The following is a 16737-nucleotide window of genomic DNA, read 5'->3' as shown; positions in this document are numbered from 1 at the left end:
AAGGAAGGAAGGAAGGAAGGAAGGAAGGAAGGAAGGAAGGAAGGAAGAAAGGAAGGAAGGAAGGAAGGAGGAAAGGAACGAAGGAAGGGAGGAAAGAAGAAATTGTTCTGTAGGTCACTTGTATCGAATTTTAGGCTCTCAAATCACCCCATTACCGTGTGTGGTCTGGCGGCACCGCTTTGGTTTCTATCAAACCTCCACTGTTTGACTTCTTCTAACGCCTTCCGTCTTGACACAGTAAACAAAACAAAACACTGCTACCGCGAGCCATCGGCTTCTTATCGAAACTTCTCCTCATGTTGACTTTCTGTCAAAGAAGAAAGCGAGACCGCCGTCTTAGTCAGCTACTTAAAGTTAATTTCGTCCACCTCACCATACCCGTCGTGTCTTAAGGTGGCATAACACTGTAGTCATCCGCGGCCCAAGTGGTCAATAGTAGTTCGGGCACAAAGCAGTGCGTCAAAGTACTTGAAAAAGTCGTAGAAAATTGTACTGTGCACCTGATGAGCGAGTCAAAAACTGTGGTGAATAGTAGAGGAAAGCATCCATGTTGATATTCTATGACGTGGATTACGAAAGTTTGTATGGGCGGGTTGAAATGTTCGCATGAATCCTGTTTCCGCCAATTTTCTTGCGTTTGCTACAGTATGATGAACTCCACAGGTAGTCGAAAAAAGGGTTTTTATAGGAGAGCGAAGAAACGAACTTTTAAGCTCATTTTCACATATTTTGCAGATTGTACCCTGAACTTTAACATGCCCAATCTTTATTCATGACTTTTCCTTTGAATTTTGAGGCATCTAACCTCATCATTTTGGAGTCCTTAGCATTGTAGAGCGTCAAAGGCAAACATTTTTATAATATTTACTTGAAAGCTCATTAGTTTTGGCAGAAGTCATTATTGAACTAGTTAAACTGTAATATCCAACGCAAAAATTGGACTCACCCAAATTTTCTGAACAGAGATGGTGGGCGCCATAGACTTCCTGCCACCTATTAATAAGCTCAACCTTAAAGCTCAATCCTGCAACCTATGATCCACTTCTTACCGAGTCACGTGTTCTATCTGCATAACGTTACATCACGACAGCAGTGGATTGTTTATTCCTTGACAGAGATTGGTGCTGTTTTGTCGAAAATTTGTGTGAGTCCAATCTTTGTGTTGGATATTACAGTTAAACTAGTTCTATACTGTTATGTTATGGTATTTTGATTACAGGACTCCGGCCTGGCGGTCTTCACGGATCTACGGATCCATCACTTCAGGAAGTTTGGCATGGCTAAGGACAAAGGTAAGAAAACAGATAATACCAGGCTGATCCTAACTGCCAATCACAATTAGCCTCTCAACCAATGATAGCATGGCAATTATCGGCTCGACCAATGAAAAAGTGATTGCATGATTGGGTCAAGTAGCGCTCAGACGAGAATTTGTGCTATTTAGGTTGGTATTTGCAAATGCCAAGTTACATTTAGCCAGTGCTTTGCTGTAGAAGATGCCTCCAATTTCAAACTTCTTTTCCTTGCGCGTTCAACGACGTTATTATAAAATCTTACCACATTATGGTAAGTTCGTAATATCAGTTCTTGCTATCACAATTTTAACAGGAATAAAAAAAAAAATCAAACATGGCTGCGCCCAAGGACGCCTTCAACAAAATATATTCTGCTATCGCAAACCTCAGAAACCTGTAATTCCTAAAAATCGTTACTTTTAAACTAGGGAAGCAGTTGCCGTTGAGGAAGATCCAGGAGGCGAACTTCCAGGCGCTTCAGAACGAGCACTTCATGCCGCAGGACAAGGATTTCCTCATGGCTGAGGCGCGAGCCCTGCAGTCCTTCAAACATCGGACAGGGTGCGTTGTTAGAGACGGCTGGACGGAGACGCCTACACTGGATAGCACGGGGATATTTTCTTCTATGCAAACGTTAAGGTATGATGATATTAAGATTACTTGATGAACACTGCTGAAGTGAAGATAATGCGGAACCCCACGTTAAACATTTTCCGAGTAGCAATGTCACTTACACATCCTTTGAAACCTATTTCGTTTTTGTCGGCGCCCTCGGGTGCCGCCATGTTGGCTTTTGACGTCATGCAAGGGCATCTTTTCTGATCAGAATGTGACATCATGTTTTTGGTGTGATGCATTTACTGTGCGTCACGGTTGCTGTGCGGTGTATCAGGTGAAGAAATTGCGTATTTTAGAAGAAGACATATCCATATAGAATATCTGGCTACAGCATTGTGTATATTTTATTTTATTCTTGAATATGAGATCATCTCTGACGGTAGTCAACACTATGTTATAATTTTGAAACCTTCTATCCGTACACAAAATAAAGAGCTTGCAACAAGCTTCGATCAGTCCTCTGATCAAGTTGAAATGACCCAAAGCCTAAGTCACACATCCAGACCGAAAGTGTGCCGTCAGCAATGGGTCAAAGGTGCTTGGCAGTCGGTATCGGCCCCCGTCTCGGCCTCTTCCTCAACGGCCCCTTAGTCTGCGTGTAATGGAAAATAATGTTCCTACGTTCAGAGTGGAGTGTACGGGAGAGGGTATATTCAAGACGACCATCCCGGACAAGGCCGGGCGGTGGACCATCAACGCCGTCGCCTTACATCCGGAAATGGGACTCGGTATTGCTGACCCCGTGGAGTTCGTGACCCGGAAGAACTTCTCCATCGATCTGGACGCACCAATCAGCGTGACCGGTGGTGAAGAGGTGGTGGTGACTGCAAGTGTGTGCAACCACGTGGACGATCCTATGACGGTAAGCGTGATGCCTACACAAGGCCTTTTAAGGGTTTATGGACAGAAGAATTCTGTCAAAAAAGGATGGGGATAATTTGTCAGGGGAATCAGTCCGTTGAATTCATGAGGGTCTGCATGGGGTGTCCCGACAACGACTTACGCTGAATTCAGAAGAACCCCCTACGTATTACGCTAAATCAAGGAAGGCAGTTACGCTAAATTTGGTAGCCTCGCTACGAATTACGTAGATAAGATGGTTTTCCCTACGAGTTACAGGAGATACAAATAGGTTGCCTATATCTAGGCCTTACGGAAAAGAGCATGCAGACCCTTATTCATGAAGGCGCTATCACATGAAACCCTATGGTGGCCAACCTCTTCTAGCAAATTATTCTACATTTAGCCGACGTGGCTTGTAGAAACAACTGCTATAAAAGGAAGTTACAAGTTCAACTTGAAGTGTTTATGCTACACATTCAAGTTATTTAACAGACACCCTGTCGTCAAGGTCTGTTCTTGTATGATACTATACAATAGGGATTCATCCATCTCATTATTGTTGTCTGTTGCAGGTGATGGTGAGTTTAGCAGAGCCTGACTCTCTGACGTTCCTGTCTCCCGACCTGTTCAAATCGTACCCACTTGACATTCCTCCTCACGGGAAGGCCAACTACTCCTTCGTTGTCAACTTCCTTTCAACCGCCAGGGGGCGCAAGCGAGTGGATGTTCTGGCCACGCACAAGACACACACAGAAATGAGGTCAACTGAGATTGACGTAGTGGTGAGAAAACACCTTGAATAGAAACCTTACCGTGTCATTCTTCGTGATGTCGCTAGATGGGGAAGTGACTATGTGAAAAATTGCTGAATTATTCTAAGATTTTCCGTGACACATAAAGATAGTCATCGTTTTGTTCTACTGAACCGGAGAATTTCACACATTTGTAACACATTCTCAACTATTTCTCTTAATTACTTTTGATTTGTTTTCAGCCTGCTGGAATCACTCTTGGAACAACACAGTCGGTTCTCCTTTGTCCAAGTGGTAAGAGTCCAGTATCTTTTTTATTCTTATTTTATTTTCTCGTTTCTTCTAAAAATAACTTTATTGAAAAAATAAACACATCTTAAAGACCTAGAGTGTTTTTTTTTTGGTTTAAATTCTGCATGCTTTACTGTCTCCTCAATAAGAAATTTCTCTTACATTTTCCGAGAAAAGTGCTTTTAAAGTTTTATATAGGCTGTTAGACTAACGTTAGACCCAAAGCACACGCTCGTAAAAGTGACTTTTGCCTTACAGTTGGTAAGCCTGTCAGGAGGACCCTGGAACTGCTGCTGCATCCGGACCGCATGAACGAAGAGATCACCCTCACCGCAGTTGGTACGTTCGCCTGCTTGTCTGAATAAATGAACATTCGTTTAACAAACGGATGGCCACCCTTAGGTTATTGGGCGGGCCGATCACCTTCTCTTTGTAGCCACGGGCTGAATTGAGAAGAGCGTGCAATAGGCGAGGCTAGATGCAAGGTTCTGCACATAATGGCAGCCTGTATACAGGGGCCTACTGACCTCAATACAACCGTAATTGCCTCAGTTGCAACTATAAGACCTTACTACGTCACTGTACTTTTTCTACTACTCACACGAGAAAAAAACCCTACTATTGTCCAAAAGTGTGACTTGTTTACGTGAGCTGATATTCTAAAATTTTGTTTGTAAATAATTGTACGTCTTTCGACGTTGATATGTATTACTAGAGCTACTGTACTAATTGATATGGCTGTTCTGCAAGCACAGCCAGGGCAGTCCAACTTACCCTTGCACGTGCCTATTACAAAGTGCTAGCCTTACTGGCAAAGGCAATGACAAAACACGGGAGATAATCTAAGATAATGCTCATTTTCAGGTTACCCGGTCGGCTCGGTTCTGAATCACATGGAGGAGTTCCTGAGACTACCGGGAGACCATGGCGAGGTTCTTGCTGTCAGGCTGTTCTCCGTCTCCACCGTGCTGTCTTACCTGCTGGACACGGGGCAGGTCGACAGGCAGACCGAAGCCAGGGCTGTGGAGTTCCTGGCACAAGGTACGGCAGCCGACATTATACGTGGATTCCCAATCCGTCGTAATATAAAAGGCTTTTGCATAAGGCCACCGTACGTAAAATTTACGGATGACTCAGTGCGCTCAATGATTTTCACTCGATTTTGAAAAACAAATTCTCTCAGCAGAGGGTGAACAGAATGATACCTGTACTAAAATGGGGCAGCATATTGTGTGGTACTTTTGGAATTGACACCAGAGAGATAGGTATAGCCATGGCCGTAGTCGTAGAAATGGAAGTCATCAATGTGGTAACCATGATCTGTAGTTGTCAACTTCGTAAAAGAAACCAGTCTTCCACTTGGCTAAGTATGTTACCTTTCACTTGTATCCGCGGGGTAACCTATATCCGTTTTTAAAACATGGTAAATATTTAAGAATACTAACTACAAAATGTTCAATATTTGCTGTTTGAAACCACCACCAGTCTACTTCATATCGGATTCCTTAGATATCCCGTGCGTTTTTAAACAAAACAGACATAGGTAATCCCTTGGTAAAGGTTAACTAGCGTTACTACAAGTGTAATAAAAAGCTCAACAGTGAATAAATTTTCATTTTTAGGCTATCAGCAGCTGATGCGTTACCGGCAGATGTCAGGAGCCTTTAGTAGCATGGCAAACAGTGCAGGAAAGGAAGATCTCAGGTGAGTGGCTATATCTTATTGCATTCAACGTTTTACAGTACACATTGTGACATGAAATTGTTAAAATGCATATCTTCTTCTCATGAAACAAGCATCGGCGATATTTTTTCTACTTTGACTCATTTGTGTGCAGTCTGGTTATCAAACTGGAAATACAGTTCGCCGGCCTCAGAGTTGGTCTGAGCTAAATAGTGTCAATACGCAACTAATTCGGACATGGTGGGTTCACCCTTGTGTATATATTTAAGTCCGTATGAAGCCCGTATGGAAGTCTCCACCAGGCCCCACAGGTCGCTGGAAAAATATTAGAAATTTCTCCTATTTTTCCAGCGACCTGTAGAGCCTGGTAGAGGCATCCAATTCCATGCGGACCTCAAGCGGACTTAAATTTACGCACGTAAGAACGCGGCTTTTTATTACCTATTTTTATGCAGGCTAACGGCGTTCGTCATCCGCACCCTGTCCGCGATGCAGCGCTTCGTCCCGCTCGACTCCCGTGTGATCTCCCAGGCCGCCAAGTGGCTTCTCGCGCGGCAGATGGACGATGGATCCTTCTCAGATTCTGGTAGCACCTTTAACAGGCGTCTGGAGGTAAGTACACTGAATTCGTTATTGTAGTCTAGATAGAGTAGGAGATAACCAGCATTTTGTAGTAGAGTATTATACAGCGGAAAGAGAGCTGTGCTTATAGAATATATGAAGTAGGAAAACATAGATTCTATCAGTATCTATGTTTTCCTACTTCATACACCTGAGCAATTCAGACAAATTCATATTGCTAATGAATTTGGACAAACCTTCGATAAGAAAACATATCTGTTCCCACATGTTTACCTTAACAAGTTAGCGAGAGAAATTTATAGCCATTTAGGAGAATATAATCCCTGTGTTTGGTTTATATTTCATATATATTAAGATATATCATATATCTGACAACTATCTGTGATTAATCTAGTGGGTATATATGTACAATTAGGTTCTTCGTTTATAAAGGTTAGATATCCAGGTAAACAGTATTAATAAAAACGGCTCTCCGTTACTTCCGGATGTTTCGATTGGCATCCATTACTCTTCGTCAGCGCCTAGAGACTCCTTAAATCTCCGTTTTTATCCAGTCGCAGAGACTTGTATTTGAATAAGGTTTGTATTTGATTAAGATTCTTCACTCGAGGCTCTTTGTTCAATGATAGATTTGTTATAGGTTTATCCTATTTATACTAATCAATATCTTGCTGACAAATCTCTTTGTTCCTATGAAATAGTGAATTACATGACATGGAAGCTATAATGGGTTTGAATACCAGGCTAACTTCATGTACTGCGATCTTTATAAAGAGCGATACGGAACATAGTTGTTCCTTAATGCAATCTGTTGCTTAATTTTTGCTTGCTGTGGTATTACACAGGAGAGCCACCTATCGGTTTCTGTTGACACGACAGGTTAAATTCGTATTTCAGAACCCTGCAGCAGAGCGTGTTGTCCCTACAGCCCTGGTGGTCATGGCTTTGCTGGAGGCCAATCTACGCGTACAGGTAGGCCATGGCAAAACACATCAAGTCTTACCTGCGCTCTTGTGGCTTTTAGGTGATCAAACCCAGTTGCTTCTGCTCAATTCTAGCCAATCAGCAACTTCGTTCTACCATAGGGCTGTGATTAGAAGAAGATTATCTACAGACTATTATAGTATAGAATTTCTTGGAAATTCCGTCAGTAAGAGTTCACAGAACAGGTAAGTATTTGAGGTTAGGTTTTAATGGTGTGTATTTTTCATTATGGAGAAAATGCCACATTTACCCCCTCTAATTCTCGATATGATTAAATGCATGACTGGTACATGTACTATACTGGTATAGTTCCCACCCCCGCTGGAATAGGTCATGTGCGCCCCCTACTGTTTGAAATAAGACTGCATTTCGAAACCAAACAGTTCGGGATAAGTTTTAGGTTAAGGTTCACGACTATAACATCCTGACGGGTTTTCATTACTGTTTTATCAAGTAGTAAACAACCTCCCTCATAATTTGGCAACATCTGCCTGGCCAGTACTACTGCTAACAGCGGTTTGCCGCTTCGTTCCAGTGGAGTAGATTCAGCTGATTCATCAGGAAATGGAAACCACAGTGATAAAGTTTATGGTAGGAACCAAAGTTTTGAGGGTCACCAGGTAGAGAAAAAAAGGCAGTTTTGACTGGTTTTCATTACACTGCAGCCATAGGTGTCGCTGCTTACATATGCGGTCCCAAACGTACATATAAAGTAGCAAACCAGTCAGAACTGCTCTTTAGACGGTTACATGTGTTCACGGAAACGTCGATTGAATAAAACATTCGGTTGTGTACAAAGAATGTTGTTATTCTGAACCTGTGTCAACTCAGAGGATGAACTGAAGTGAGACGTCTGTTCTGAGTTCCCGTAATTCAAATAGTAAATTTCGTGTCCATATATAAGGACCTTTAAAACTACGTCCAGATCATTCAAATCGTAAATTCTGTGTCCACAAGGACCAATCAAACTAAAATCCCCTTATTTCAGTCGTAAATCCGATGTGTTCATGGTCCCAGCATGACTATTCTTCGTAACAGTAGGTGAAATTCAAGCTCAGTGTCAGGCCCCCTGCGTCAGGGACGAGGAAATAGAGTCACCTCACGGTGGGGAGTGTCATCTGGACCCGTTTGAAACCAGCCGAGGTAACTCGAAACACCTTCGGGAGATCCGATGCGCTGACACGTTCGGCAAGAACTCTTGGATGAGCACCAAGAAGACGACAGGGAGAAATATTTTTCCTTGTCGGGACGCTTGAAGTCCTGCCAAAGATAACCTTAGATGGCTGCCATGGTAATCTGGTGAACAACTCAACACATGCAGGGCTGGATGGGATAGTAAAACCTCTTTTGTTTTCGTATGCGTCCATGTGCGCCGCCATTTTGCATTTGACGTTACGCGGATGACATCTCATTTCCGGTTTGCATGTCACGTCATGTTCAAGTGTGGATTCTGTGTGCATTTTTTCTGTCATCGCCTTGTCTGTCACATGCAACCTACTGATGTTTCAATGTTGGCTATTCAGGCTTGCAACATTGGCTATCGCGTCAGTATCTCAACTATCTGTATCACCTTTGAAATAACTTTTTAATGACAGTACTTTGCTTTAATTCAAGGTCCCCAACTATGTAATGGCATTAGGTTGAGGAATGCTTCCAACCAGTAAATGTCCATGTATGAAAAGAAAAACATTTCTCCATACGTCCATCAATATATTGTCAAGAAACTATATGCACATGTATTGTTCTTGTCCGGTACGATATAATATTGTTTACCAGACAACTACATAAAATGTATGGTGCCTAAACAAGTTTGGAATCATAATAAATCGAGGCAGCTGGCACCATTCCTGTGGCTTTAATTTATCATTCAAACATAACTCAAGTATCCACAATTAAGAGCACTGCTATTACACGGTGAAACATGATTTCTGGTTCAGACACGTTATCAAACCTACCTAAAAGACAGGTATAAAAATATTCTATATCAGATTTTGATACGGATATAAAAAAAGTTTGTCAACTTGAGTGCGTCACCACTTCGTACGTCTGTAGTGTCTTTCAACCTGAATGAAAATAATTGCGACAACCTTTTGAATAGTTTACTGCATTTTCCCTTCGGTGCCACCCTCACATGCCACATTGGAGTAAAATTCGTGACCTCCATAAACCAAATGGCCAAACCTAGAATGTCTCATACTCAGTTTTGGTCCCAAATTAGATACAAGATAACTAGATTGGAAGATGGAAATCAAAGTGTTGCCTCTGAAAAAATTAAAAATTAAAATTTATCAAAAAAGATAGTTACATTGCTCGCGCCTGTTGGCGACTAGTTCGGGTCTGGTTCATTACATTGTCATTTTGACAATTAGGTTTTTTTTCATGATTTCTAAAAATTGTTGCCATTTCAGGCGAGCAGGTGACTATCGATGACAAATTTGCGTTGGCGACTGTTAGTGAACGTTTTTAGCAAACAGTGACCAAAAGGTGCGACCCAGTGAGGCACCCGCTTAAAAAGTGTCATTATAAAATCGTGTTGCAATGAATGAGCAAACAAACGTGTGCCATATATCGAGCATCACAGTGTGTCAACCATCGAGCTAGTATTTGTTATAATTGGGGTTAATGAAATCCCAGCTGTCGGTCCCGGATGGCAGATTCTTTCCTAGGTGACGATAAGGGTACTTTACTGTTTGCACGCAACGTTATGTTACCGCGTCACATTATATAAGCGTGTAGATCTACAGAACTAAAGATCTGTCCGAACTAAAAGCATCTGTTACACAAAACAATATATTGTTGTTTTCTTAACTCACGTACAAATCTAGATACAGTTTCTACTCACTCGCTGTTGCTAAGTTAAACCCTATCTACAAAATTTCTTCAATTGTCCTTATTTTCCGCTTTTTAGATAGAGGTACTAGAAGCTTTTATCAATTTGATTCATTCAGTTTACCTTCACCATGAAGGTCATGTTTTGGTACAGCTAGCCTCTATATTGTTTGTACGCTTGTGGATGAGCTGCATACCCCGAAAAGGCATAGATTGATTGCATTGATTTGCAGTATTGTTTTTGTTTATTTGTGAGGAGCTCAAATCGGTTTAAAGGTTTAAGAGTAAGATAAAACATATAACAGAAATACAGTCAGGGGGTTGGACCCCGTAGGGGCTTGTTGCAGTACCGCAGCGTGGACTTGCTATATTCGTGATTTTTAGTCTAGGACGGAGAGTTATTGCAAAATGGCTCCTACGGGCTTTTGTGGACATACGGGGACCGGCTTTGGTTGAGACTTTGAAAGGGAATACATCAGGAAGGGTTGACAGATCGTCATGATTTTGGGTATGTAGATTGTTTCATTGGTAGTTTCATTGAGTATTGTTTCATCCATTTTCACTTAAAATTAAACACTTTTCCTTATGTTTCCTCTCAGTATGAGTCAGCGGTTTCCTCGGCCCTGGCGTACCTGAGTGGCGCAGAGCTGGACAAGCCGTACCCGGCAGCACTGACCGCCTACTGCCTCGGTCTGGCCGGACACCCGTCATCCGTCCTGGCTCTTAAACGGCTCAACAGCCACAGCATCAAGGAAGGTAAACATCATGTCACGGAGTAAAGATTAGTCTGGTATTCCGTTGAAGAGATTTATAAACACGTATGTGCACAGTTTATAGAATTTTCTTCAAGCAGTGACTTCTTTTTAAAGGTAAATACACCTTCCTTCAAATTCAGTCCATCTTGCTCACGGAGTGACCTAATCCTCGCGAGAGTTGAAAGGTGCGAAGCTGAACCGCAATGATGACTGGGAGCAGCCCAAGTCTTACTCACCCCTACTCCGCAAGGGGTAATTAGGACTTAAGCTTGATGAAAACTCGTCACTGCTTGATGAAAATTCTATTAACTAGTATCATTTTGAAATGAACTTGATATACTTATTTAGGGCACTTTAGGTAAATATTATGATGACATTTATTGCAGGAAGGTGGGAAATAATAAGATGGGTAGAGACATGCCTTAAATGTTTAAAATAGACAACATAAACAACACTTGTAGTAATGAAATATAGAATTACAGCCTGCAAGTCTTTTGTTCATGTTTTTATACTTACATTTAACAAGCCTAGTTGGCATCAAAATGCACCCTCTACGCATGCCTATAATTGTGAACTTTCACCTGCAGACGACACTGTCCACTGGGAGAGCGACATCTCGGACCTGCCCATTCCCGCGGGGAGGGGGTGTTCCTCCCCCGCCAGAAGCGCCGCCAACGTGGAGACCACTGCCTTCGCCATCTTGGCTCATGTTGTGCACCCGGAAACGGAAACGACGTCAGAGGCAGCTGTTCGCTGGTTGGCTACTCAGATGAGTGCGTATGGTGGCTTCAGCTCAACACAGGTACTTTCTAATAATCTCTGTACATTTCACTCCAGAAGGATATACAGGTTTTGACATAAGTCATCCCGTTTTGCGATTGCCTTTAGTGACTCTTTAGTTCATGGGCGCGGTCATGTTGAATCTAACATCTTCCGGTGACCATATCATTTTCGCTTATTATGCCAATGATGACCTAATGTGCCGGAAAAAAAAACTTTCGGCGACCAGCAATCGAATCGGTAGACGTCGGGAAAAACTGTGTCTATATTGAGCCTTAGGGCTAAGGAAACTTAGGTTGACTTGGGTTTGCTCCCAATGACATTTTACAACGGTAGTTATTAATAAGTAAATATTTTGTACAAGGGTGTTGCTTCCCTGTGTTCTCAAATGAAAAAAAAAATTGTATCTAATATCTGCATGTAATTTCATGGTAACCTCTTACAGGATACTGCGATAGCATTGCAGGCCCTAGCCGCCTATGGTCTACAGGACCGCGACTTCGTCCCGACTGACGTACGAATCTTCGTACGATCCACCTCTCCCTTCCACCATCAGACCTTACAGTTCGGCGTCAGCAGTAGAGGGAGTTCGGCTATCGTCAGCAAAGTGGTAAATTTTCAATATCTCCAATTTTTTTTATTGTAAGTTAAGACAAGTAAATCAGAAAACAAAGCTTAAAATAGCTGCAAAATGCAAACCATTTTTGCGAACTTAATTGAATGAGACGATTCTTTGCACACAACCAAATGCTTCATTCAAATCGACATTTCGGTGACCGTCAGTCACCTTCATCATGGCAATTCTGACTGGTTCACATTGCACTGCAGTGATAGGTGTCGCTGTTTGCAGATGCAGTTGTATACGTACTTACATATATCATTCACAGCTAGTGTGGTGTTTACAATGCGGCACCAAACGTAAATGAATTACTTGGTTGTTTACATATAATGTTACTACTCAACATGAATAAACTATTCACACACGGACTTAGTGATACTTTATAAATATGTTCATCTTTTTTTTTAATATTCTGACGCAGGTTTCTGCCGAACTACAAATGATCGAGGTTGAAGCCTCTGGACAGGGTTGCGCACTGTTTCAGGTACAGATGAAAATTGCTTTTTCTTATAAACTGATACATACGTCATGCTACAATTTTAAGAACCATATATATATATACGAAAAAAGATAAAGCGCTTAATGACAAGCTTTCGATCAGTCCTCTGATCCTTATCAAGTTATTAATATGACCAAAAGCCTAAGTCACACATCCGAAGTGTGACGTCAGCAAAGAGTCAAATGTGCTTAGCAGTTGGTATCGGCCCCCGTCTTGGTTGACGGAAGGTTGGTGGGCTCTGATGTAAAAGGCTCTGATACATATGTGTTGGTTTTGATGTAGACGATATATAAAATGTAGAGGTTTCCTGTTAATCAATGTAATGAGTTCCTTTTCTGCAAAGTTCAAGCGGATCTCATTGGACCACACCCGTTGGCTATAACTTAACTCTTTGCGATATTCACCAAACGGGCACCAATCGAGATATCCCACTAGAGAAAGTTACCAGCAGGAGGTAGAATGATAGAGCCATAACGGTACTGTGTACAGGTCATCCAAATCTTTCCGCTAGTTTTCACTCATTATCAAAACCCGTTAGCTAGCTACCTAGCAGACTTTAGCGGACCAGGGATGGCATTTATGGGAGGAGTGCACTGATTCTATCTTTTTAACATTTACGAAGATTCTCTAATACCTGGAAAGGGATATAGGTCAATTCATGTCTGGAAACAAGACAATACTTCCCTGAAGCAGCGTACTGTTTTAGAGTATCAACACAACTAGATTGTCTATCCTCGGCTGTTATTCGATGAAATAGAGTAGCTCTTTGTCAATTGCTAGATATCAGTGATGCGTGAAGTTCAACTCCCATTGCTATTTTTTGTACCTGTTACAATCGCCACGCACAATTGTTCTTCTTGTTACAGATGGGTGCCAAGTACCAAATGTTGGAGTCGGACCAGGGCGCCAGGAGCCCGCTTCAGATACACGTCACAGCCAAACTCTCGCGACGATACCGGACCAGACGAGACTTGGAAAACGGAACAGCTGACGAAGACTCAGAAGCAGAACCAGACGGAGGAAAGTATTCCAGTGAGGAGGACAAAAGAGACGAAAGAACGAATGCTACACCCAAGGACGACCAACTTTTAGATGAAGAGGATACGAGTAGCGAGAAAAGGGAACCGGGAGAAAGTAAGAAGAACGCGAAAAACTCAAGGAGGACAAAAGACGAAGACAAACAGAAAAGACTGAGAGAAGACGTAGACACAGACGAAATCAAACTCGCGAGAAAAAGACACAGAAATGGGAAGAAACAAAGATCGGGTGGCGACAAGACCGCTGCCGATAGATCAGATTCTACTGAAGTCACTGGAAGTAATGAGCTTTCAGATAGAACTATAAACGGCAAGCAGGTAGATGAAATGGATAGAAACGCTTCTCCAAAGGATGATGGTGGGTCAAGAAAGGAAGGCAAGAGGAACAGAAAGAATGGTAGTAAGGGGAGCAAGAAGGACGAGACAGATAAAGATAAAGAGGAGAAAATAAATGGTTCTGAAGAAGATACTGAACAGGAGAGAACTAGAGTATCAGCAAAAGACAAAGTTGCAAAAGCATCTTCGTCATCAAATGAGGAAACACTCAACGATGGTAAGATTACTCAGCACAAGAAAAGAAAGGAAGAAAAGATGCTGCTTAAAGCTGACAAGTTGAAATCCTCTGCCTCTAGTGAGAGAGGTACTGAGGCCGATGGAGACATTAGAATAGATATCGAGAAAGAGGACTCGACAGAGCTGGAGAAGGATGGCTACTCTGAAGAGGACATAATCGGTTTAGATTTCCCTCCAATGGACTTAGAGTTGCTAGTCCCTAACTCGAACACAGACGACTTGAAGCTTGGGCAACAGAAGAATCACGATGATGCCGGTACTGGTGACCTGATGGAAAAGACATTTGATGGACCAGAAGGCATTGAAATGAGTCTGGATTATGGTGACCTCGGGTTTCCGTTTCCGGGTGAGGATGCCACTGACGTCAGTGACGATCACATTTTGGCAGCTTTCTTGTCTAAGCTCAGCGAAGTTGGGTTGAGTGGGAGTAACATCACCGCGATGTTGGAAGAGGACTTCGACGTTGACTATAGTCATGGGTCAGCTGAGTTGGAACTGCAACCTGTTGAAACGTCGAGTGAAAACAATCACAAAGACCACCTTGTCATTGAGACATGCGTTAGGTAAGGCCCTCATTGTGACGTGTTTATTTTCCAAAATAGATAACGTGAGAAATAATTTAGAATTCAATACCCCAGGGCTACTTTCAAGTACATAGTAGAAACATAGAGACGCATATACGGACAATGGATTGACATTATCTTGACAAAAGACAAAAACAAATAGATGTGTTAGCTAGCTATATCTTGACAATGTACGTTTGATTTATGTTTTAACCTAGAAAGACAAAAAAACTACTTTGTTCCAGTGATTTCAACATTTTAATTTTTTTTTTCGTCCGTGAATGTGCGAGAGAAAGTTTGTATATATCATGTACTGTAGTTATTTCATGTTACATGTCTTATGCGTAAATCAACGGAATGGATGTTTCCAATTCTCCTGACTAGAGATGTTGGCCTGGTCAGCAAAAGGACCTGACGCCGCTGTCAAATACAGCTGTGTTTTCACGATTTTATCACGGTGTCTATTTGTTTCCGGGTCCCGGCTTGATTTTAACAACGGGATGAAAACAACCCGGGGCCCGACCGTGCCCAAGTGTAACCTGGTATCCACAAGGTAACCCATAAGGCCATATAGGGGTCACACCAAAAAGTGCAAAATGAAACAGCCCTTAAAATAAACTACCAGACGAGCCCGCTTTTCGATTGTGACCGTAACATTTAGTAAACGCTAGATTCTGACCAGAACATTTCTAAACCTTACAGATGGGACGACGGGAACTGGTCCAACCCGGTTGTTGTGGAGGTGGAGATGTTTTCAGGATTTTCAGCTGATGTTATGTCAATACAGAAGGTAGGTAAATTCCACACTTGCTGGACCGCAGACGTCACGTTGGAGTTGCGCAGTAGAGGGCTCACAATGGGAATACGATTATAATGCCACCTAAAATCCATTAAAATCCTCCCTTTCCTTGAATCTGGTGACTTTTTGACTTGGAAGGGAAGAATTTACGATTCCCCATTTTGGTTAATTTGGTTAAAATTTGTTCCATTCAGTAGACAGTTTAACTAATGCGAAACAGATTTAAGTTCTTGGATTCCGCGAGTGTGATCCGGGGAAAATTTGGTCAAAGTTTTCGTTGAAGAGATTTATTCGCCACGTATGTGTACAGTTAATAGAATTTTCATTAAGCAGTGACGAATTTTTAAAGGTAAACACACGTACAAATTTTTCGATGGCTATCAGTCCATCTTGTTCACGGAGTGACCTACTTCTCGAGAGAGTTGCCCCAGTTGGAAGATTTGAAGCTGAACCGCAATGATGGCTGGGAGCTGCCCAAGTCCTACTTATCCCTACTCCGCAAGGAGGCGGGGTGAGGGGCAGAAGATCCACGCAAGTCTCGACCTAGTTGTCACAACTCTCGCGAAAACTAGGTCACTCCGTGAACAAGATAGTCTAAAGGCCGTTGAATATTTGGAGGTACGTGTGTTTACCTTTAAAAAGTAGTCACTGCTTGATGAAGATTCTATTAACTGGGCCAATTTTTTTCCATAGAGCTAGCATTCCTCTCAGTTAGAGGAACCTTAGAGCTAGATAACCCCGTTTTCTTTGAATGTTTTGCAAAGAATCCGTTTAATCTATAAGACGCAGTTGCAGATATGACACCGTAACCCGATTTAAAACGTATGAATATGTAAAGTCGTTAAGACTTGATTCTTTACTGCCCTGTCTTTTCTCACCATTTCCACACAGCTTATGGCGGACAGCTCGCTACCCATCATGCATTTCAGCATAGAGCAGAGAAGAGTCGTCTTCATTTTATCCCAGGTAAGCTTTAAAGCTTACAGGTTGTTTCGCAACAATGTCAGTTCGCAACCGTCAGTTCGCAACGAGGCAAGTCTTTTCGCAACAATGTACACGTCGTTTCGTAATAGTATACAAGTCATTTCGCAAATTTGAATGTAATTAATCTGGGTCTACCGAAAGTGCGAAAAGGAACGAAAAGGAACGAAAAGGAACGAAAAGGAACGAAAAGGAACGAAAAGGAACGAAAAGGAACGAAAAGGAACGAAAAGGAACGAAAAGGAACAAAAATA

At 42.1% G+C, this 16737-nt stretch overlaps 1 protein-coding gene across 1 annotated transcript in view; it reads left to right on the top strand.

Moving 5' to 3' along the window:
- The window catches only part of LOC118410535 (C3 and PZP-like alpha-2-macroglobulin domain-containing protein 8), a gene marked incomplete in the record, with an annotated part of 108215 nt that overhangs the window by 25894 nt on the left and 65584 nt on the right, over positions 1–16737 (top strand). The window contains 17 exon segments of the mRNA XM_035812293.1: positions 1226–1292; positions 1724–1856; positions 2541–2775; positions 3329–3538; positions 3751–3802; positions 4058–4138; positions 4664–4840; positions 5422–5503; positions 5938–6094; positions 6962–7036; positions 10477–10633; positions 11220–11434; positions 11858–12022; positions 12453–12515; positions 13397–14703; positions 15406–15493; positions 16394–16468. Of these exon segments, the coding sequence (XP_035668186.1) occupies positions 1226–1292; positions 1724–1856; positions 2541–2775; positions 3329–3538; positions 3751–3802; positions 4058–4138; positions 4664–4840; positions 5422–5503; positions 5938–6094; positions 6962–7036; positions 10477–10633; positions 11220–11434; positions 11858–12022; positions 12453–12515; positions 13397–14703; positions 15406–15493; positions 16394–16468 (3339 nt within the window).

The sequence above is a fragment of the Branchiostoma floridae genome, chromosome 2, assembly GCF_000003815.2.
Source record: "Branchiostoma floridae strain S238N-H82 chromosome 2, Bfl_VNyyK, whole genome shotgun sequence".
NCBI lineage: Eukaryota > Metazoa > Chordata > Leptocardii > Amphioxiformes > Branchiostomatidae > Branchiostoma > Branchiostoma floridae.
This window is presented reverse-complemented; position numbering and strand designations above follow the sequence as displayed.